Source organism: Excalfactoria chinensis, chromosome 3 (assembly GCF_039878825.1).
Source record: "Excalfactoria chinensis isolate bCotChi1 chromosome 3, bCotChi1.hap2, whole genome shotgun sequence".
In the NCBI taxonomy this organism is placed as follows: domain Eukaryota; kingdom Metazoa; phylum Chordata; class Aves; order Galliformes; family Phasianidae; genus Excalfactoria; species Excalfactoria chinensis.
The window spans coordinates 51,307,766-51,332,696 of NC_092827.1; the positions used below are offsets into that span (position 1 = coordinate 51,307,766).

The window sequence follows — 24,931 nt, forward strand, 5'->3', positions numbered from 1 at the left end:
ATATGTAACCAAATACTTTTCAGATCTAAAGCCAAGGTGAACAGTCTGTAAAGTCTTTGTATTTATCCCAGATGAACATGTAATTAGAATAGCATAAGTAATGCTGGTATTCCCTTTTTTCATGAAATCACTATTAATGCACAGCGATGTCTAGCTGTTTCTTTGAGATTAGCAATGGAAAAAAAAATTAATTCTATTGTACTGCAAAATTTTCCCTTTGATGATAAGTTAATAACATCATGCTTTTTCTCTTCCTCTTCGGGAAGCAACAAGAAGCTCTTCTGAATGAAGAATGCATGAGAATTTCCAGCATGCCTGCTTTGTGTTTTACAAATGCACAGGCATAGGTAAACATGTTTTCTGTGAACAAAGTTCTGGTTTTGGTGAAGAAGAAGTGAAGAAAAGAAGCACACATAGGAAAGACTTTAAGCATGTGGATACATAACAAGAACAGTAGTCATCAGCCTGCACTCTTTGGAACCTCAAGTCTACTGAAATGAAAGTAGGGGATAAAACATGTACATCTCACAACACTGATTTGGCACAGCTTCCCAAGTCAGCACAACAGGAACTGTTGCTTATACTGTCTACATTTTTTATTTACAGGTTTTACATACAGACAGACAGACATGAGATGATTTGTAAAATATATGTTGTTGAGTACTCTGTGAGGTTACATTATGTCTCCATTAATATAATGATTTCCACATTTTCTCACCCTGATCCAAGTCCTGATACCCTTGCTCCAACACCCATCAACAGAACTCATAAAGTCATGAAACAAGTGCCATTTTCAGATGACATGGTCTTTGGAAGTTACATAACAATATTATATGAAAATTATATTATCATAATTCTCTAGAAATCACAACTGCAACTGGCAGTTTACAAAACAGAAAGACACAGTTTCAGTCCAAACAACTTCAGGGATAGCAAAGGCAAAGTCACTGAAATGAGGGGGAAAAAAAGTATATATAGAGGGGCTCTCATTTTCCAATTTACAATAACTAACTTAAAACTTATTATTTTTTCTCAGGTTAGGGTTGTGTGTTTGTTTGTTAAATTTTAATTAGGCCAAGACGTAAGTTATTTCTACACCACCTAAAACTTCACTTAAACCATGGTGCAAACAGAAACTGTTGATTTATCTACCTGCAGTTCAGTTGTTATCTTTGTCAACTGACATGCTATGTGGGGACATGGTGGATTGATACTGTCTGAGCAACTTATGTTCCCACTGTTATTACTGCTCTTTCTTTCTATTTTGTCCCCAGGAGTCAATGAATCTATGTTCTGGTCATAACTGCAACTGCTGTGTACAGATGCAGAAGCAAGAATGGAGGGGATATTCCAGCATTATTCTCTGAAAACTGAACCAGCAACTAGATCTAGGTTTGGAGAGGGAGAGGTAGGAACTGGAGAGAGAACACTTCTTATGGTTAGAATGAAATTTCTTCTCCATGTAAATTATACTGGATCAGTTTAGTATGGCCCTACTGAAAATCTGGTTAGGATACTGTTACTACATGACTTGTCTGGATTAGAAAGTTAATCATAAGAGGCAATACCAAGAAGTTAATAGGACAGAAATAGATGTGGTTTGTGATCTACCCTGATGCCCACTTCATACTGTGTAATCTCCACCAAGTCAGGTTTTGATACCTGTGAACCTGCTGCTCTGCCATTTGCACAGAAGATAGTTTACATTTATTCATCAGAGGTTCAGGTTTTCTTGGGAACATTTTATTACCTGCTACAGTAAGAAGTGTGTATAGGATGACTGCAGACAATTGCTAGGTAGGATTTTTTATCTTCTCAGTATGCTACTTAACCATGTTACTTTAAAACCAAAGCTAAGGATGAGGAAGGAAGAAAGACAATGTACAAAACAGACTGGGGTAAGTCAATAGCAATTCTCTACTAAACACCTCAGAAACAGAGGTGCACCTCAGAGAGATTTCACAGATCAGCACTTTCCTGTTCCCCATTCTCACCTTTAGCCATAGTTAATGTTCCTTTCATCTAACGCTTATATGCACCTACAACTCACATAACTTCTAACTTTCACTTAACAGAAAGGACGTATTTTCCACCTACATGCCTAGTGAATACATTGCCATGATGGATGGATGGATGCAGTTTTAATTAAAGAAAAAAAAAAAAAAAAAAAAAAAAAAAAAAAAAAAAAAAAAAAGAAAGAAAATGAAAGAAACTATATTAAATTAACTAGATGTTCAAGTTTGTTGATGCCAGAAATGAAATAGATAATTTTTGCATACCAAATATGGAATAGCTAATGCAGCAATAACTGCATAGCATAAGTTTTCCTATTGTAAAGATATACAAGGGAAATGAAAGAAGACTACCACAAAACAAGAATACATTCCACTAAGAAATACTAAGTTTGGTCTGACAGTAAAATCTGTGGTAATATGTAGTTTCATCTTTGATCACATATTAATGTATGAAATGATTTTACATATGAAATAATTCGGTAGATTATGAGAGAAGACAGCAGCTCTTTTATTTGAGAGAGCTGCTTGAGAAAATTGCATTTTCTATTCAGTTTAGTCATATGTGAGTCTGTAACACTACAAACCTAACTTAGGATTGAAGAGAGCCCTCCAAACCAAAGGGCAGAGAGCCTGCAAGCTCTGTAGCATAAGATTTCATTTCATCACCAATCTAATTTATCAAGGCTGAAATTGCTTAGCAGGGGGACATATAGGACAACACAGAACATTTGTTTGTTTCAGGCTGCATGATGCAATTTGCTTGAATTATCTATCACATTTAGCAAAACGTAGAAGTTCAAGCCAGAGAACAACAAGCGGTTACTGTCTGGTATCGCTCAAGTTAAAAATCAGTGCTCTCATTTAGATACCAAAAGCTACAAGCTGCCCTTCTGGCTTTCAATCAATCAGTCTCTTAAACTGGAGTCCCTTTGTATTTTCACACTGGGGTCTGTGGTATTACTAAAGCATTCCACTGTCAAAAAGCAAAGTTACCCTTGGCAACAAGTTTTTTTGGAGTTTTTACTTCCTTATCAGAGATTGCTCTGAAACTGAACATGAAGATTAACTGGCAGCTGCTGGGGCTTTCTAATACAGGCCCTTCTTTAACTGAAAAGAAGGTCCCTTTTCTAAAGGGATCAGAGATGGGAAACTGGTGCTTGTATAAAAATATTCCCAATGTAATACTTCTAAACTGATGCTTAATAATTAAGGCTTTTTTCTGGTTATATGTGTGGCCTGTTTTCACTATCCATATCTAAAGCTCAGTGTCAAAAAATTACATATTGTTGTGGCTGAGAAAAATAACTTTTTTCCTAAGGGCAAATTAAGAAAACAAAAAAAACAAAACAAAAAAAAAAAAAAAAAAAAAGGTTTTTCTTTGCTCTCATCGCAACCCTGACCATTTCGGTTGGACACATCTCTAATTCAGCCATCTGAGAGCTACGTATGTAACACAGGCTGGTTTTCTCTTCTCAGTCAATGGAGAGAGGCTGAGTCATCTGGGGAATGTCTGAGCTCATCTATTTTAGACATTTACTCTAGGATGACTTAGGCAGCTATTTTTGCCACTGACTACTAAGCTAGCTCAGACCAGTAGATTGGTCAAGTTAGATGAGAGGCAGCCCATCTTCATCACTGGAAATCTTGTCTTCAGTAAGTTGGCTGAGTTGAGACATACTGAAAAGATACCATCAAATCCCCAACATGGAATTCAATAGTTCAAGGGCTTACAAAATGCAACCTACTGTTCTCACTGCCAGCTCGGAACACCTTATAAAACTGGGCTTTCCATTAAAAATTCTCCTACAGAATCTGGAGTATTTTGTGCTCCTGAGCCTTTTGCCAGTGTTCTTCCACTCCTAATGCTGATTTCAAAAAGATCAGAATGTTCAGAACTATAGGGGAATAAGCAGTTCTAAGGGAAAAGGTATGTAGACACACCTAAATGACCCAAGTACTCTTTAACATTTGATACTTTATGTAAAGTGTTTTTCCTGCTCTTAATAGTGAAATGCAATGTCAGACATGTCTTTGTCTATAAGATTATCACTAGTCTAGCCTTGGGAACTACTTTCCCTGAGGAAAATGTAGTCTGTTTCAAAGAAGAAAGTAAAGTGGGAAAACAAAAAGTGCTGAAACTAGCATGGGCAAGCTGTACATTGCAGCTGAAAAACTTGAAGCAAATTGATTACAGCTCATCTGGCAGGTAGATTATAGGCACTACAGCTCATCTGGCAGGTAGATTATAGGCACTGTTCCCTCACCAGTGGGTAACAGGCATTTTCAGAAGTTCACACATCCCATTACACAATATGGCAGGGAAGGACTACAGGTATAGAGAACATGCAGAAAATGTAGGGACAGTAGAGGATCTGCCATATTTTAATCTTATTTAAATTGCATCGGGAAAAACAGCAGTGCACACGGGACACCTGAGATAATGAAAAGCAAAAGCAACAAATCTTAGCAGAGGCAGTAATATTAATAAGTAATATGATTAAATGAAGCAAATAGAAGACATAGAGTATTGGCATCTAAAGTAAAGATAGAAAGATAGCAACAAAACAGCTGTATCTTTAGAATTATGAGCAGAAAGAGCACTGAAAGCAGGTTTCAAAAATATATCAAGAGCTGCATTTACTAAAATACTGAGAAGTATTTCTTATGAATGTAAAACAGATTTCCACTTTCATGACATCGGTAAACATCTACATGTTGCCAGCTCACGGTAAGCAAAACACAAATTCAGCAAGTAGGTAGAAAAAAAAGCAATCACAGACGTGCTGATGCATACATAGGTATGTACATCAAAAATCAAGAAAAACAGACATTAAAGGATGGACAAAAATTAAAGCATTTCAGAAGTGGGTGTGCTGCTACTTACTGGAAGGAAAATGCTAGGGAGACTCAGAATGGACCATTTCTGTGCATGCACGGTTAAGTGTCTCTCCCTCCCTAGATCTCTGCTGCCAGCCCTGCACAGTATTGTTTGTCTGTCTGTAGGGCTCACCACACCTGCAGGACCTGCCCTCCATGCAGGGAAATAGACACTTTTTCATGGGGAGGCCAGCACATGAGCATACCTGTCTGTGTGTCTGTCTTTCTGCCTGCCTCACCCGTGGATCCCTCCCTCACTCTGAGAAGTCCTCCTGGAGCCAGGAGCCTTCTCCAGGTGCTGTCACTGAATCCAGAAAGCTTTAGCAATATGATTAAGAGGCACACTCAGAACCAAGCAAAACAACGTTTACAGAGCACAGCAAAGATCCCAGCAAGGGCTATCCTGAAGCCCATCTCCAAAAACTGTGGACTAGTAAACAGAATGCTTTTTTCCTAAGAAAGCTGCTTCTGGGAAAGCTCACAGCTAACTTCCATTTGTGAGGAAAATGAAATCCCTGTAGGGTAGTAAGCCTGACATGCATACCACAGCCTGGAGCTCAAAGCAGCAGAACAGGCCAATGCACAAGTAGCTGCAGGGGAATTCTGCAGCAGGAAGCAATGCATACTGTTACGTGAAGGGCTGCCAGAGTCTGCACCCTGAGACAGCTCTGGTGACATCCTGCAAGGAGCTAATGTGAAGGAAGATGGCTGTCAGCTACTACACCCAAGCAGCCCCTTTCATCTCTTCTGTATGTCATTGTTTTCAGAGTATCGATCTATTACCCCAGTAACTGGTTCTGCTAACACAAACATACAAGAAGAGTGAACTTTCAGAACTTTCCAAGTAGTCACCTCTTCACCAGGTATGCTGCTTGAAGATGAGGAGTAATGTACTCCATCAGCCCTATAAGAACAGCTTGGTAGCTCGTAACAGTTGCAGTCTGAACAACCCTTATCACTATAATGCCCAGCTATTGAGAAATCATCTTAATTTGCTTTATTCCTTAGGAGACATAAAGTCCTCTGAAGCAGCTTTGTGAGTTGTTTCTCCAGGAGATCCTGAAGGCACCAGGAAAGATCTCATAGCAGAAGGCACTGCAGAGACACATAGGAAAATACATTCTCTCCCCTACGGAAGAAGCTGCAGAGCTACGAAACAAAGGAAGATTTAAAAGAGACATCCTAAACCTGGCTGAGTGCCCCATCATCACACAGAGGCTGTTATCCATTGGAAAATGCAGCAGAAGGAGAACTTACTCAGCCACGTCCTCATTCCACCTATGAGATGAATGTAAGATTACAATCTTATCTCCTGAAGAATTTACATGTCATGTAGTGCTTGATTAAGAACAGTCAATGAAAGTATGCTGTTTCACATTACCTGAGGTTCTTGGAAAGTAGCATGAATATTATGTAAGGAGAAAGAAAACACATAAGAACTTACATCATTTATTTTCTATTGATTTTGAGATATTGTGCTAGTTCTTTATTTATCTTCTGCTAAGGGGAATGCCTAGTCCTTCGAAACCCACTCCAACAAGTCCCTTGATGCAATCATAGCTCATTCCTGTGAGAACTCAGGTAGAGGATTGTGCCAAAGCTCCCCGAGGAGCAAAGGCAGCACCTTGGGAAATCTGCAAAACAGCTTCTCACTGCTCAGAGAGTCACTCCGCTCAGTGTTTGCTTTTTATTTTTCCTTTTTTCCTCTCCCCTGTCCTCCCCTCCCCCACGAAGAACATAAACACCAAAAACATGAAAGAGGAGAAGAACAGAAGAGGAAAACAACGTGATCCTGACATCCACATTATCCAGAATCAGAATTTTCTCATGGGTTATGCCTGGAGTGCTTTCACTGCCCTGCTGGTGCATGCTTTACTGTTCATTTTCGTGATCTCCACAATTGTTTAATGACAGTGACCATGCCAAAGTGAGAAAGAACAACTTGAAGATTCACTTCAAAAGTGTGCTCCTAATCCAAAACACTGTAGATACATCCTAAGACCAAGCATCATCACTTCAACCAGCTGGTACACTATTAGCTTGTAGACATTTTTAAATGCTTTGAAGATGTTCTGCCTAACAGCAGAAGGGAGGTTAAAAATACTTTTTAATTCAGAATCTGTCACTCATTAACTAGAGACAACTGCCCTCTTGACTTGAAATCTTAGCCTCTACCCTGGCTGCTAAGTCTTTTTCCTAAAATACTTGCCATCATTGAAATCTTGTGCTATCCTGAGGAAACTGACATTTCAAAAAATACATTATTATGAAATGAGCAAAGACATTTGCAAGACAAAACAGATGGCAGAGAACAGAGAAGCCCGACTGTGGCTGTTAAACCTATTCGAGCTTCAAAAGATTTATTCACAAGAATAAAATAAGAATCAGCATTTACATAGCTATTTAACTAACACAGTTTGAGCAGGTCAAATAATTCATCTGCCTTTTCCTTTGTGATACTCAATCTTTGTTGCACAGATAACGTATGTACCCACAAGCCCAATCCTTAGTCTATCAGTAGGCTTTAGGAAACATTTACTTAGATTGCAAGAATATATAAATACAATTCCACAACAACTGTGTGTTTAAGATCCACAGAAGTTACGTTTATACATATATATATATATACGTATAAACAAGTTTATATATATATAAATGTATAATGTATATATAAATGTATGCATTTATATGTATGTATATATATAACAGTCACAAAATACAAGTTGAAAAGATAAGCCGAATTATGAGTTAAAATTTCAGCTCCACTCATTAGAGAAACATGACTGATGATAACAAAAAATATAAATAATAAACTGAATACATTGATGAGTTCAAAGAAACATAACAATGAGGGCCATGATTCAGCAGCCAGGTTCACACAATGAGTTACACAAATGCACAAGCTGCACTATCCACCTCTGAGATGGTCTAATCTTTTCTTCTTCATTTTCCCCCATGCAAGACTAAAATAATACTCATTTCTACTCTTTTGACCTTTATTGATTTATATATGCCACAACCTTAAGGCTACTGCCCTATAAAGCATTCCATTAATGTTGAATGAACAGAAAAAGCACCTTAAGGCTTGTACATTTATTTTAATTACTTATATCACTGTGCTATCTCAAGCAATCTTGAACAACAAGAAGTTGTTCCTTTATTAGGTCTCTAGTATATTGCTGCTAGGGAGGAATGTGACAACCATTTACATTAATTAATTTATTCAAACTATAACATGTTTGTTTGGTTTTTTGGCAATATTTGACTTTTACACACTGAAAGATAATGAATACCATGCTCAGATGATGTAACATGGCCCTTTATTTTAACAAAATTCTGCTTTTTTAATTTTTTTTATTTTTTTAATCTAAAATTACTCTCCTTCTCCCCTTTAAAAGATATTCGTGACATTCTTATGTATAGCAAAAACTTGATGGAACAAGCTTTTAGACAAACATGTTTTTGCCAGACACATTTATGAACAGGTCCTGGGAGCACACACATACATATTCCCTGTGTTTGTTAAGACATTCAGGAGGTCTTGTTTTTAGTCCACAAGTGGTGAAACCAATTTCCAAAGTGCAATGAATTATTGAATCTGAAAAGTCATCACTCTCACCTGAACTCCTCTGAACACAAAAACATAAATATATAATCAGAATCACTCACCTTTGTCACATGGTGCTTCTCGTGCTGTACAGGGATCTTAAACATTTGACACCAATATGTTGTATCCTTGTCTGGTACAGGCACCTGTCTTAATGAAAAGGGCAAGAAAACAATATTATAAAATTCACACTGTCCTGCTGTGTGAGCTCAGATGTTGGGCTGCCACCTCAGCCCACACAATCCCAAAACACAGAGTAACTTACGTCTTTGTTGGTCAGGTCAAAGTATGACAAAGAGGCAGGTGAGACTTCTGCTTTCTCAGGGTTCAGTAAACGTAAACTCTTTGTACCACGGGTAGAACCATGGTAATTTTGACCTGCTTCTCCCAAGTCTTTGTGGTGGTAGGCCCATATTACCCGCACTGTGCTCTCCTGGAAAAACAAACAAACAAACAAAAACACATAAGGAATGGGAACAATATGCTCTTGCATAGTTCATGCAATTCCTAAGATAGATATGATGAAAAAGCCGCTGTGTTTGAACAACAATAATGAGAAGAAAACAGCTACTGACACAATTGCAAAGAACTTAGAAAAGAATGAACTAAATTCATGATTAATAAATCATACTCTTGAATTTGAGAGCTATGTAGGTTTTGACTCTGTACTTTTGGGGATGAGAAAGTATGCTAGCAAGCTTTCATGGGCTGACACATCATCTTGGAGATGGACTTGGTGACCCTTATGGGTCTTTTCCAACTCAGCATATTCTATGATTCTGTGATACAAATTCTTAACAAAAATTAATCACGCTTATATTCTTAGTTCACTGTGGATCTACGAAACTTGAATTCCTCTTGTAGCTTCCTCCAGTAATGTGGCACATTTGAGTCATATCTGAAAACAGCAGAATGAACTCATAAGGAGGCAACCAACTAAACGCACAGTATTTTTTGTAGAGGTGGCACTCTGACTCGAAGTCAGAAGCAGTCCTGCCAAAACAGCTTCCAGGCTTGCCTGTGTAAAGGTCTGATCATCTTCTGTGAACTGCTGGCCCTATACACTAGGAAAGAGAGACATTCAGCTATAGAACAGATTTACATCTCAAAAATGTTTGCAGCTACAACGTAGATCAATTCTCTGTAAACCATTCTCAGATTGCAATAATCACCCAGTGAGACAAAATAATAAACACTGAAGGGTCTCAGAATGTTAAGTTACGCTGAGACAATTTGGAGCAGATGCAAAAACCACAGAACCATTGACAGATGGAAATCTGGCAGTTTATACAGCTGTGCAATTGCTTTATCTTTTAGCTCATGATTTTGTTATTGCATATATTGTGAAAACACACATAATGACAATCATGTTAAACTACTACTGCAATACTTCCAAAATGAAAAACAAGCCAAAGCACGAGAAGTCTTTCAAATCTCTACAGCCTCTCACTTCCAATATGAAAATGAACAACTTCATATAATTTAAAATTATGTTTATAAAGCACAGCAGTCACTACGACAACAGAAGAACTTCCTATGAAAAATATTTACCAGGAAAGAGCTGTATCACAAAGCTGTATCACAAGATTATCCAACCTCCTCATTTTTAATATGGAAATGAAACAAAAAATACCTTCTAACTATACATGTTCAAAACTCTTCTAAAAAAAAGTCCAGCTTTAACATCAAATACAAATCAGTCTAAGACCTAAAAAGTATTTCACAAGCTGACATCTCCTGAACGATTGCAAACATGGGATATGGGAGTTGAAGGCACAGGGGTACCTGTTCCACTCTTGGGTTCACATAGCGTGTGACTTTTTAGAGAACATTATGCACTGACATGGAAGAAAAAAGAAAGTTGGAAATAAAATATAAGAACTCAGTAAAACTAGAACAAGTAATTTATGTGGCTGATTTGATAGAATAGATGCTTTGGAAAGTGCATTGAGAGCTGAATAAACAAGTTCCCTAAGTGAACTTCTCCAGTGAGATTTTAGTAGCCAGCATCAGAACCAGGTATACACTTGTTCTGTGTTAATTATTTCATCTCTTTACATACAGGCAGAGGCGTCTCACCGTTATGCTTTTATCATTTGGATCACAAGTGTGCAGCTCTCTGCTAAAAGCCAGGATGGTGTGAGTACTGTTTTCCATGGCATATTCCAGGCGGTAATCCTGTTGTGGGTCTTTTTTCAGTACTCTGTTTTCGTCTGTATGGTAGTCCTGTTGAAAATAAAAGGTACACCATTATTAAAATCTAATACTTAAGCAATAACTTTTTTCCTCAAATACTGAATGCTCTTAAATATTGTCTTTATGTAAAACATCAAGGGATCATAGTTTGTGTGACACTAAACATGTATTTGATTAAAAATCTTAAGGAAGTCTCCTTGACAAGCAGCTTAAGAAAAGGTTTGAACAACTTTAACCACACACTGCCTGTACATAACTAAAGAAATAAAGGTTGTACTCAGTCCTAACTTATCGTAACTGAGACACTGTGAACTTTGGGGAAATTACCAGGAGAAATAAATTCACTTAATACCTTCATCCACCCCTGATGTAGTCGGCCAACATAATCACATACTCCAATCAATAAAATTGACCTTCTCTCTTCTCCCAACCTTTTGTTTGTTTTTCTGTCCCCACAAACAGCAAATCTCCCAGAGTAAAATCAATCAGAACCAGGTGTCCTACAGCTGAACCAGGAGGAACAGTGCTTGGTGCACACAGAATGTGCCTGGAGGGTTTTGGGGTTGGACTTACTGGTGGTTTGGGGTTAGGTGGTTGCTCTTGGAGGAAAGAGACGATCCCCGGCTCAGCAGAAAAACAGAGCAATGGAGGAGTGGTGCAGCAGTGCCAGGTCATTAACCTCCTCACCCCAAATTCCTGCCACACCACAGAGCTATGCCATGTCCCATTCTCATCCTCTTCCCTCTCCTTTGGCCTGTTCCATCTCCACACCAAGGCAGAGTTTTTGCCTGTTTCTGCACTGCTTGGGGTAAGGGGAGGTTTGAGCGTGCTGCTCTGCTTAGCCAAGTCTAGTGAAGAGCCTCTAACCTCAGTTTAATACCTTTCTTTTCCAGAACATACCACCTTTTTCCCTGATAGCAGGTAGTTACTGGGGGGCACCATGAACTGTGTTGCATCTTTAGCAAAATACACCAAGACCTGCTGTTTCTTGAAGGCATTTACCTCTAAAGCTATTTGAACCTCCATTTAATTTTAGAGAGGTTTCAAGCTTTCATATCCATTTGCTCAAGTGGAGGCCACAAAGCTGAAAAATCATGAAGTATTATGTTCAAATATTGTGACACTGGTAAAAGTGGCTGACATCATTTTAATTCACAAAAGGATCAATTGGCAGCTATAACTTTGGACTTAATTGCAGTCAAGAAATCTTTCTGCGTACAAGAGACCACAAGCACATCTGTTACAGGTATGAGAATAACTGCATGCTCAAACACTTCATTAAGATATGTTATTTGAGATGATGAAAATCACAAAATTATTTCAGTTGTGACACAATTTCAAGGAAGAAAAGGGTAAATGCAAAGCATTTATATCAGCATGAAAACATTCAGGTTTAGCTGTGCCTTGCCAAAACTACTGAAACAGTTCTGATTTTCACTTCTAAAACAAATCTAAATTTTAAAGTTACTGAAAAGTGTCATGCTTTTCCTGTCAGCACTTCTTGCAACTAGAAGTGAATGAATACTTATGTGAAGGAATGCTTACCTGGGAAAACTACCACCAAAAACAGCAAAAGAGAGGAATGGGAGGTGAAGCTATGTACCGAAAGAAAGAGTAGTTATGAGCTACTTCAGATTTGCTTTTCCAGATGGAAATACTAGACCTGTCCTGGGATGGTACTCAGGTGGATATTTTGTGGGAACAAAGTGCTCCACTTCACTTCTACATTAGATCTTGGACAGAGACTATATACCATCCCTGCTCTAAAAACACCTTTATGTAAATAAAACATCTATTTTCATCTTAAATATAGTAAATGCTTGTCTGAACTAGAAGCGTAACCTTGTGACCACCAACTTTGACCAAGGTGTGGTATATTTCTGAGATGTTACATTAAACTGGAGGAAAGCAGCCTTGTACTAGAATGAGCAACCAAATACTGAAGTACCGCAGAATAGAAATGGGAGAGAAGCTTTCCCTTCTGGGAGTAGGCTGGGAGTCTTTTCTTGAAACAGCTGGGAAGAACAGTTTGGAAATGAGAAGCCAAATCAGGTGAGTGCACTCTAATATACTCCTGGTGATCTGCAAGTATAAAAACCATGTGTAGAGCAGCCTTAACTCCCAGGAGCCTGCAGGGTGTGGGCAAGACCAATTGAAAGAAGCAATGTAAAGAAGGGTACATTCTCAGCTATGACTTGATACAATAACTGTTAGTGGAACTCTTTGTCTACCTGGGTAACAGCTGTGCCACAGCCCCACTTGCTGTGGGCTCGTCCTGTGCCCTGGGGAAGTCTCGTCCTGCAATGCTAGGGGCTCACTGCCTGCCCACCACCAGTCCCCAGCAGCACCTCACTCCACAACTCACCCAAGAGCATCCTGCAGGCAGATCTTAATCTGATCAACTACTGTTAATCTTTCCCATGTGAAAATTTCTGCGGAGTAATGAAGTCACTGGCTTTGTTTGCTTCCTCTGCTTGATACATGGCCCCATGAAAACATCTCTCAAATATCAGGGTGCTGAGAATACCTGGGAAGCAAATTCATGTAGTTCCTGGGAAGTTAGATGTGTCCCTTTGTCCCCCAAATCCTACAACTCCACTGAGTGTAATCGGACTGCACTAGAGGAATCAAGCCTGAATACATTTCCCAGAAGCTGTTTACAAGTTACCAACTGCCTCTAGCACTATTTTTTACTCCTTCTGTTGAAAATTATCCAGATGTTCATCACAAATATATATACATACATACATACATATATATATATATACACACACATATATAAAACCAAATAATATAGCAAGAACATTTCTGAAAAGCTTGGGATTGCTCAACCTCTGATGTGAAAAGTGTCTTTGCCAAATTGAGAACAAATGAAGGACATGTCGCCAAAGAAATATTCTGATCTCCTTATGTTCACAGAACAGATTTTAAGTCAAACTATGCAAGTTTTGGTCAATTTATCCATCTGAGCTGAAAAGCCCTTGAGACGCACATAGATGTTTGTGCAAAAATAACTGAATAGTATCAAAAAAGGAAAAGTAACAAGAAGTGGCTGTAAGTTTCACTCATCTTTCCTCACAGTCACTAAGATAAAACTATGTAAAGATCATTAGTTTTAAATAAATATTTTCAGGCATTAGCATGGAAGATGCATATACTCTAGGTAACTTTCTCCTAACACAGTTAAGCTCCCTGTGATTTGGATCAGTAGCATCACAGATATTACAGATATTTAAAGATGTTTCTAGAGATGTTTCTTTTTGAAGGAAAAGAAAAAGTGATAAGGGAAATTCCTTTTCTGTGATACAAATCCAATCAAAACATCATATTTGGGCAGCCTACGCTCTGCTCAAAGCTTTGTCAGAAGAAAGCTGGGTACCTCTGCAGGCCTTTGAATGTCATTTACAAAGCCAAGGAACAGCATAGAGGATGGACCCACCAGAAGTCAGGGATGTCTGGGCTTCAGCAGCATGGCTGACATCTACACATGGCTCCAAATGCCCCCACTGAGAGCCTGCCATAATACAGACCTCACCTAAACTTACAAGCTTCACACATGTAATCCTGTTGAGAAAGGAGGGTGACATTTCCATCAGCAGAATGACAGTACTTCAATAACTGTTGCAGATGGTCTGAAATTTGCCTTATTTTAGAACAGCTTACTATTCCTACCAAATAAAAAAAGACTCTGACACGGACACTTCTTTCATGCAGATTTAGTTTTAACACCCCATACAGTCAGAAAACCTGGTTCTTTTGTTGGCAGGATTATACTGGTGCAAGACATTCTGAATTTCATGTAGTTCCAGCACAGATCTGCAGCAACTATCAACTCCTTAATACTGAATTTCTTAAATACTTAGCAAGAACCTGAAAACATGATTTATCTACTGATTTTGCCCTTGAATTCAGATTCTTCAGCTTCTTATATACACACAAAATACATGGTTAAAAGAAGATAGAGTTGCTAAGTTTTACAGGAACTAGACAGAAGCATCAGTAGTTACAGAAGGAAAGGGGGATAGGACTATTTCTCTGATACAAGCATCTTATTTTGGTTATCATTTAAAACAAAGATTTGACAGCATTATTTGTCATGCTACATAATAAGAAAGTGTTGCTTCAAAATTTACTTACATCAACATTAGAAGCATTTACAGTTGCTGCGCTCCCATTGATTCTACTGCATATGCTGGCATTTAGAACTCTGTGTTATGTTGTACAGTCATCCCTAATGCTACCTAGGAGCTGAAACAACAGATTGAAAAGAGAAATCTTCCTGATATTGCACATTGTTTGCTCTTTTCCAAAAGTGCGTCTGGTCTCTTTGAACAGTTTTCAGATCCTGTGAACCTCTCACTTTCTTAGGAAAATGGTTTGTGGTATAGATGGCTTCTGTTTGCCGCTCAGCAAAAGAAGACAGGATAATTTCTCAAGGATGTAAAAGAATCGGTGCAACTGGGCTTTTTTATCCTCAGAGAATGTAAGCACAGCTGCTGAAGGAAGCCTCATGAGAAAAGCACTACCAGCTGTCATAGCTTACTTGAACAGGTGTTTATAAGGCTCCCTCCCCACATTTTTACAATGTACAAGCTCATTTTGTTTATGGTATCCCTTTCCCATGCTAAATTATATACAGCACCTTTCAACATAAAGGAGCCACCAACAGCTCCCAGGCTGTGGCCCCATCACCTGCAGCTGGGCTCTGACACAGCTCTGTCTTTGGGATCCCTGCAAGCTGCTTTTCAGGCAGGAGCTCCCGACCATCCTGGCCGTGGGAACAGCTAGAAACAAGCCAAGGGAAAAGGCAGGAAGGGGAAATGGGGGGAAAATGAGCTAAGTCTCAGTCAGTCCCAACCTATGGTCTACAGCCAATTCTCAGAGTTATGAACATCCCCAGAGCACCCAAACCTGTGTCTAAGAGCAGGATTGAAGAGTGTGGCAATGGAATTGGGAAGCTGCATCCAAGAAAAGAGTTGGTGCAGGAGAAGATCTATCTTAGTCTAAATAGGATGGAAAAATCATTACAGGATGCAAAAGAATTGACCAAAACTTCATAATGAAATCAGCACCAAGCTATGCCTTTCTGGGTTTCCAGAAGAATAGCTGTGGTTAGCATTTCTCTTTTTTATTGTTGCATTTAATTCAGATGGAATCCTGCTGCTTGTGGTTCCAGCACACACTGGATATAACCACCAAAAATATATTTTAAAAAGCTGTTTTTACATTGCGTTTGGCAAGAAGCAAGCAGAGCATGAGTTTACAAATAAGAAAACCAACCTTTTTTCAACCTCAAATAAATTTCAGCTTGATTTTAAGGCAAAGATCCTGCTATACCCCCATGTGAGGGAAAAGCAGAGCCCACCTATAGAAAACTAACACAAAGTGGGAGTCTGAAAGCATCACTGCTTTAAATAAGAAAATAAGAACACCTTGAGAGCATTCCAGTTGACTGATCTGATTTTGGGATTGGCCTGCAAATGGCAAAAATATCCACAGCAAAAGGTATGGTGGCAGCAATCAATCAGCTGCAAGAAGTTCCTAAAGTAAGTGGGATCAGCAAGTTCAGCCACAGCCCTAAGAGCCAACTGCTTCTAGTTAAGTTACTGATTGATTGGGTACTTTTTGTTGCTGTTTGTGTTTTTTTTAACCTACACACCAGATGACTATGAGATGATTCACTCTGCTGAGAAGCCCAGCTCCCTGTCACATGGAAGCTGTATCGACTGGCTGAGTTACACTGGAGTCAGTGTGGCAACGTTTCTAGTGCTACTTTGCTGCTATAACAAGGGCTGAACATTCTTATCTATAATAAATAATTGGTGTGCACCTGTTCTGAAATGCACACATAGATACACAAAGATTCACATTATCCACTTCTGTATTTGCAGATACTGCAGGTCTGTGTGTACATGTACCTACATTGTCTTTGAAAAATAAGGCTGTAAGTCATTTGAACGTGCTTGGGTGTATTTCTTGTATCTGGTTCTTGTGTCTGCCCAGAGCTGTTCCCAGCAGCCTAAACTCTGTGGTGACACTCCCTGGTTCCCGTGGCTCTCCTGGGGGATATAAAAACACAATTTTCTATGCACAGAAATGAAAAACACTGATGCATGGTAAGTTCTCCAGCTTGACACACACAGGTGTAAGCAGCATTAGCAGTTGCAAAGTTGGCATTGCTTATCAGTATGGAGAACTTGACTTTGCAGAGGAGTCCCAAGGATCCTGGGATATTATTGCAATAAATGTTGATTTTAGAAGTTTTATTCCAGTTGTATCAGAAGCCACAGAGCTAGATTAAAGACTATCCTTACACAAACACACTAGACTAAACATGTAGCTATGTGTTTTAAGGGGGAGAGAGTCTGTAACTGGGAGATAACTGTGCAATCCAGTCCCACAACTGCACTTTATCACAAGGAACATTCCTTATGCAGGAGCTCATTCAAGCAGCACAAATTTTCTTGGTTTAATTACTTTAATTGCTTCAATTATTAGAAGTTTTCTAAACACTGGAGGGATTTTGGAGCACAGCTATTAAGGATACTTGTTCCCAAAGTTGCTATCTGTGCCACAGAACATATCTCCTAGTCCCGCTCCTGCTTATAAGGGGAACAAAACCACTCCCCTGATACTTTAAACCCTTGCATCACTCACGGTGGATTCGTTTCCATCCAGCTCAGGCTGTGAAGCTCTGACACTTTAGTGGAAAACGTAATTTTCCTGGCGTTGCCAAAATCCAAACTGAAAGCGAAAATACCACAAACACCCATAAAAACAAAACAAACAAACAAAAAACTTGAAAAGCGGACCCCCGACCCCTGCCAAAGATGGGAACTCCAGAGTGATCCCCATCTTTTGTTCCCCGATTGTCGCTGCCCGTCCTCCCCACCGTCCCTCTGAAGGGCAGCACAAAGCGCCTGGCCCGAGGGGACGCCGATGCTGCGTCCGTTTGTGCCCCGCACAGAGGCCAAGAGGACTCATTAGTCATCGGGAGATCTCGCCACAATGCCCGAAGGCATGAAATACCTCCAACAAAGCGCCGACTGAGATATGTCAGCGTGGCACTCGCTTTGCATCTCTCTTCTGGTGCCTTTCAAGTTGTTTTCTAAACACTTCTTTTGCTGCCGTTGGCACGAGTGCACTTAAAAGCGGCATATCGTCAAGTACAGAGAACGCGTACTGTTTTTTGTCCCTTAAAACCTCTTCCAAGTACTTCCCTACGAGCAATTAAGCTAACTCCATGGGATACATTTGATAACAGATATTCTTTAGTTCGGGTGATGGTTAACAAGTGGGGCCGTAATGAATAATAAAGTACTTTTTAGTGACACACAGTCCCTATTCACCCTGAGGAGGGACTATTTTTGTGCAAGTTCAACAGAAGACTCCAACAATGCCACTCTCTTGTGTAACTTGCACAAAATAGCCATTCATCAAGGAGGATTACTTGCCCCAAAATGGGGCTCTAGGCAGCTACGTGCTGTGGGTGGGGATGCACAATTCCAGACAGGGGTGGAGACCAAGGAAAAGGCACGGCAATGAAAATGCACGCTGTGTCAATTCATAAGCACAAAGGACATTTAAAAAACTAAAATAAAATAGAAAAAGAAGAAGGAAGGAACGCTCAATGCAATAGCTGAAGCTGTCCTGAAATGAAGATTCATGAAGAGCAGCACACGCTGCAAGTGGCCACAGCCATGCTGCAGGAACACTTTGCAGAGTATAAACTGCGCAGCCACACCAACCCACACCCAGCAGAGGTAAAGGCAGATCATGGCTGTCTGACACCAGAGCCCATTGGTACCTTCTACTTCTCATTACATTTGCCCCACGCCTGCATAACCCTCAGTGGCACAGCACAAGGCTCTTAGCAAAGTGCTTGGGTCATTCGCTCCTCCACCTCCCTCTTTTCCTCCCTAGACTCAGTATAGGCAGCTCCCTCAAAACACATCACTGCTACAGATGTACGCACACATGCATGCTGTATCCTCTACACTTTCCCAAAGTAAGTCTGTGTTCCTGTCCCAAATGCCAAACTTCAGAAATGCTGAGATATTCAAGGAATAATTTATGTATTATTCAGAAGTTCTTCAAAAAGCCATTCTGGTGCTTGTACCACTTCCTACCTTGATATATTTAGAGAAAGGTGATGTTAAGTGCTTCAAATCTTTCCACTCTTTACTCGTTATCCCAGACCTCCTTTTCCTTAAACACAGCTCCAAAATGGAAAAGCAAAACAAAACAGGTAAGCCTTAAACCTAAGTTCACCCAACATCTGAAACAACAAGAAATCCCATCTCAGATCTCCAGAGCTTTCGGTCATTCAGTTTGCTGAAAGAAAGACACTGCCTGCTGATGGTGGGAATGGCACCGACTTGCTGTGAGAGGATGAAGAACAAACACCCAAGGAAATATCCTCTCTCCTCTCCAAAAGCTCTCTGGAATTCTCCTTCTACCTCAGCACACCGCTGCACAAAGTGGGCAGCACCTGCCATCACTCTGCTAAGGGCTGCAGTCTGACTGCACTCACTTGTTTGCTCCCAGGAGAGCACTCTTCCCTCCAAGAACACTTCCTATTTTGAAAGGAGGAGAGAGAATTTAAGGGGGTCGGGGGAAAGAGGTTCAGTTTTCCTCAGAGAGCAGCACGTTAATGCCCACTTGAAAGGCTGTAAAGGTGTTTCAGAAGGGCTTCTGAAAATCGGGCCATTAACAAGCAACTCAGAATGTTCAAAGAAATCAAAAAATAACCCTTCTAAGAGCTTAGAGCATGATGCACGTTTCCCAACTGATGATCATGGATTAAAAATGTATTTCTGAAACCAAAAAGTAAGTTCTTTCATTTACAGTGCACATATTTCATAGAGTGCAGCTAGGCATGAACCTATGTACTCCCAAGACCAGTATCTATGAGAAATTCCTTCACATAGTAAATCATTTAAACAACGATGATATGCAACTAATAAATGAAGTGTTTTTAAAATATTAACTCTATGAGCAGTAAAGGGAAGAGTTAGACGTTACTAAACTGAGGCTTTAGAACAAGGTACTCATTTTGTATCAGTCTGTGCTGTCTGTCCGGAAAACCCTTTGGACGGATTTTGTTTCTTCAGGGTGTTGCTCCATCCTCTTCATATCTCATCCTTCCTTCTTCCAAGGCAAGCACAGAAATGTTTTAGCAGTTCACCTTTCTTAAAAGACCTTGTCCCACTTTGCAAATAAACCTTACTGCTTAGCACTGAAGAACTGAGGATGGTGAAAGCCACAGGTTACCAGCAAGCCTCAGGGATAGAAGTGATTTCTTCTGCACCTTATCTACTCAAGAGTGTAACATAATAACTCATAGCACTTTGCCTAGCAGATGTTTATGTGTTAAGTCAGTGTTTCAGAACAAATATCAGCTGTTCCGTGACAGGAGGCAATTGCTGCAGTTCTTCCTTTTCTCTCTCGGTTCTATTTGTCGTGAGCTGACGGTAAATTAAATCTTTGGCAGAAGAGTGTACAGAGCCACTTTTAAAGATGCTGAAAACCAGAGAAGGGTGCTGAAAACTCCCACAAAGGTGCTTTGAGTGTCGGGAAAAATACCATAGAATTAGAGAAGCAGAGAGTGGCTTGGGTAACAAGGGACCTCAATGCCCACCCAGCCCCAGCTGCCTGCCATGGGCAGGGCTGTCCCCCACCAGCTCAGGCTGCCCAGGACCCCATTTAACCTGGCCTTGAGCACCTCCAGGAATGGGGCACCCTCAAATTCTCTGGGCAGCTGTGCCACTGCCTCACCACCATGAGTAAAGCATCGCCTCTTAACACCGAACCTAAATCTCCCCTCTTTTAATGTAAAGCAAACCCACTTCTCCTAGCACTGTTGGAAAGTGTCAAAAGTCAGTCTCCCTCCTGCTCATAAGCCGAGTCACGTAGTGGAATATTTACAGAGCTGCATCTATTTATTTTATGCAAAAGAAAATTGAGGAGTGACCTGATTACAGCATATAAATAACTTTATGGGGGCAGGATTTGGGGAGTAGGTTTTAAAATCTAATAGAGAAATTACATAGCTGGAATTTGGGCCCAGCCAAAGGATTACTGGAAATAATGAACAGCAAAGTCTCACCATGGTTGTGCGCTACCAAGAAAAGTGATGGATTCTCCACCACTGGGTGCCTTTACATCAGCTCTGGATGCCTTTCCACAAGGCTTGCCTTACATGAACACGTCCATGAATCAGCCAGACAGAAAGTCTGGGTTTCTTTAAATAGGTGCATGTGCTGCGATGCAGGGCTCTGGTGAGCGCACACCCTGCACCTCTGAGAGCTGCGCTGCTCACCAGCCAGAATGGGGGTTTTATTATTGGTGTTTTATTTAGACTGAGGTTTTTAAAAATAATAATAATAACAAAATAAATCCATCTTCGCTTTGAAATATGAGAAAAAAATCACTTTGAAAAACTTTGAACTTCAATAAGACAAATATTTGCCTAAACTTGATATAGCAAACTAACGAGGAATATATACATATATATTTATGCTAAAAAGGCACCCTTTTACTAGAAAAGGTTTGATTTCATAAAACCTTGACAAACAGCAGAGGGGTTATGGAGCATTTCGTTTCCTCATTGGAAAAAGTTAGCAAAAATCCAGGATTTGGGGAAAACAATGAAACAAAAACCCCTCTTGATATAGAAGCAGCAGTTTCAGTGCTCTAACACGGCTCCCAGCCTGTCCCCTTAACAATAGGAGCAGAGTGAGATCCGATCGCAGAGAGCTGTCATTAGGGGTGACAAGAAGCCACGCCGAGCCCGACTCCCCCGCATCCCACCCCGCTGCCGGGCCCCACGCAGTACCCAGAATGGGGTTCGGGGCGCTGAGAGAGAACCAAAGGCTCCCATCCCCCACACTGACACCTCCAGGAGCCGGTGAACCGCCGTCCCGCACGCTTGTCCCAGCCACGGCAATACACAGACAAGCGCTGAAGAATACCCAGAGAATTACGCCCGAAGGGTTGGGCTTCCGCGAACTTGCTTTTACCGGAGGGTAAGCGGTGAGTTCCAGAGGTTACCCGTGAGCCCTTTTCAGTAACGAGGGCGGAACACCGCCAGGTGAGGAGGGAAGGCACTCGGCAGAGTGCTCGTTTAGCATCCCGGGTGGGCAGCGGGGCCGCGCGCCCGTGTCAGCGGGTCACAGGGACGGAGCCGGGCTGGCGTTCGGCAGCACCGACGGGCTCAGCTCAGGGCAACCGCTCCCGTCTCGTCCGCGTGCAGGCTCGCAGTACGCGGGGAGAGAGCGCCCAAAGAGACAGGGGAAGGCTAAGGAGCTTTGGGATGAAGGAAATCCGACAACCCCGACAACACCCGCGCAGAAGTTTGGAGGGAAGGTTGGCGGAGCGCGGACCGAAAGGAGGGGAGAGGAGCTCAACAACGGGAAAAACCGAAGGGCCGGGAGCAAGGAGCGGTGCGGAGGTAGAAGAGGCGAGGTGGGGGAAGGGGAGACCGCGCGGGGAGGAAGAGGAGCGGGGACGGCCGCCAGACAAAGGGCGCGGGATGCGGGTCCTTACCTGCAGGTAGGGTTGCCCGCCCTCCACGCCCCCCACCACGATGTCGGCCGAGGCCATGCCGCCGCCGGCCGAGAGCCCGAAACCCACGTAGCCGCGGGTGCGCACCTCCAGGCGGAAGGCGAGCGCGCTGCCGCGGCGGCCCCACAGCAGGCGGTAAGCGGCCGCGCCGTCCAACACCGCGACGTGCGGGTAGCTCCGCGCCGCGGCCGCGGCGGCGCCCAGCAGCGCACCCAACAGCAGCGCCCAGGGGCGCAGCGGCCGCATCCTCCCGCCGCGCAGCGCCGCGCGTGGCACTGGGCTCGCGTGGGAGCGTGTGCGCGCCCGGCAGCGCGGAGGAGGGATGGGACGGTCACCCCGCCCCGCCGCGGGCCGGCCCCGCCAACGCCGCTTTGTCCGCTCCCGCCCCGCCGGCAGCACCTGCGGCCGCGCTCCGACGGAGGGTGGGTTCGCTCCGTACGGGGAAAGCGGTACGGCGTAGCCGCCTGCGGGTCACGGCCGGCAGGTCGCGTCGGTCCTCGCCGCGTTCCGTTCGTACGGAGCTGGCGTTAAAGTGAAGTCAAGCTGCTGGACTTCAGAGCGTATCTAACTCCAATGGAGAGAGCGCGGTACTCAGCGCGGTGAAAAGCTGATTGTACGAAAGCCATTCAAAGTAGTACGTAAGGGAGGTAACAGCGAGCCCTTCGTAGGCTTCTCTGTGCGAGTGCCCGACAAACATCACCAAGAGATGGATGCATCAAACTGCAAAACTTCTCAAAGAGAAGAGGATGAGAAAACGGTAAGCACCAAGAAATTACGTTCATCCGAAACACTGCAAGAAATACAGAGGGAAAAATATCAAGAGGTGATTAGATACTGGAAACACGGACCCGATTTTTAAAGGGGGCAGATCTGTGTGACAGCATTTCAAAGGTGACTGACAGCACAGAGCACACGGAGGTGTCGGGCAGCGCAGCGCTAAAGCCCACAGCTGGATGGCGTTCACTGAAACAGAAACTGTAACTGCACGGTACATCTGCCGTGTCATCTGTCAGAGTTAAGCAGAATATGCTGTAGATCTCCAGGAGGAGACTCATGGGAGGAATGAAGGATGTTCCTTATAAAGGGGCTTAGTTTTCTTAAAGTGTGCCTTACTTTTCTTTTAAGGCTGTGTATTACATTCTTACACAACAGAAACCCTGAGAATGAACTACACTGAGTTGGAAGGGACCTCAAAGCCCACTCAGTCCCAATCCTCTGCTGTGGGCAGGGCTGCCACCCACCAGCACAGGCTGCCCAGGGCCTCATCCAACCTGACCTTGAGTGTCTCCAGGAATGAGGGTCAGAAAAGCAGAGAGCAGGCTCCGAGTAACCCAGACTTTGGGAAGCTGAGATCATTCCAGAGAGCTCAGCCAAAAGCCAAGGCAGTGTATACTCTGGTAAACTGGACAGGCTGCGGTGTCTCAGAGGGCAGAGCAGAGGTCTGCCCTGCGACAGGAAGCTGGCAGAAGTGGCAGCACTGTGGGCAGCCGGGGTGTTCCTGGTGAGCTGTCCCTGAGGAGCAGCCCCCAGGCAGTACAGTGTGCCCTAAGCACCCTGTGATCATGGAGGCTTCCCTGTTCCACAGCACTCGAGCCAACCCTGGGCTTATTTATTATCTGGAAAATTGACATTTTGAAGGCTGAAGGCTGGAGCAAAGACAATGCTGTGCCAACCCTGGGGCTGCAGCCTGTCCCCAGCTGCAGAACTGGACCCAGGGGCCCTGCTCACCCCCCACACCGCTGAACTTGGAATAGTAAAAGGGCAGGAATGACAACCCAACCTCTGGAAGACATTTTTCCATTAAGACAAGCCATCCCAACAAAGCTGTGTGCTTCATCTACAAGCACAGTGACAAACCCAACCTTTTCAGGCTTGCTGCTATTTATACTCCTAAAAACAATACCAATGCAATAAATTTTCCTAGTGGAGTTAGAAGAGGCACTCTGTGGGAAGAGCAGAGCAGTTCCCAACATTCATAGTTAAAGAGAATTCGGTGACTTCAACAACAACAACAAAAAACACATTTGTTTTGCATAAAAAAAAGACCAGACTCTTGCAAAACCACATTGGGTGTCACCTTCTGGCTGAACTCAGCCCTGTGCTTCTCTCCCAGGGGAAGGCAGTCACACAGTGATGGGTGTCTTCCTCTCAGATCTCTTGCTGCTGTTGTAGAAGACGATTGTGCCCATTGCTCCCTCACACAGTTGCACAGGAGTTGCTCACACACCAAGAAAAGGGTTAAAAATTTCTTGTTCATGTTACAAACACTGGAGAAAAAAAGTGCACAAGATGTGTAAAGCATGAGGAACTTCTCACAAAGGCAGGCACCCTTTGATACAAACCAAATACTCTGTGGCGGAGACGCTCCACCCATCACTTCCCAGCACTGTAAGGGGAAAAAACACATCCAAGATAGAGCATCACAGCCCATGTCCATCTAGAGGAAAACTGAGTGTCAATCAAGGATCAGCTGAAGCTGTTTAAGAAACAATCTCATACATATATATATAGTAAATCACTCAGAGCTGGCAGTGACAGTGGGCTTCATTCAGAGCAATGTCTCCCTTGAACACAGCACTTGGCTGAAGGACAGACTGCACGTTGCTTGGCTGATTAGTGCAGAAGCATTTTAAACCTACAGGGTGAAGGCCTTCCCAGGTGCTGCAGGTGC

At 42.3% G+C, this 24,931-nt stretch overlaps 1 protein-coding gene across 2 annotated transcripts in view; it reads right to left on the reverse strand.

Annotated features, from left to right (window-relative positions):
- Positions 1-22,877, reverse strand: part of MOXD1 (monooxygenase DBH like 1) — a 48,984-nt gene extending 26,107 nt beyond the window's left edge. Inside the window, exons 1-4 of one of the 2 annotated variants that reach the window (XM_072332624.1) lie at positions 22,660-22,877; positions 10,579-10,725; positions 8,765-8,932; positions 8,562-8,645 (exon numbers count right to left, since the gene is read on the reverse strand). In XM_072332624.1, coding sequence (XP_072188725.1) covers positions 8,562-8,645; positions 8,765-8,932; positions 10,579-10,656 — 330 coding nt within the window. In that variant the 5' untranslated portion in view covers positions 10,657-10,725; positions 22,660-22,877. Of the gene's footprint in view, positions 1-8,561; positions 8,646-8,764; positions 8,933-10,578; positions 10,726-22,242; positions 22,547-22,659 lie in introns of those variants that run through there. The other variant, XM_072332623.1, reaches the window with a different exon arrangement.
- Positions 22,878-24,931: the final 2,054 nt, after the last annotated feature.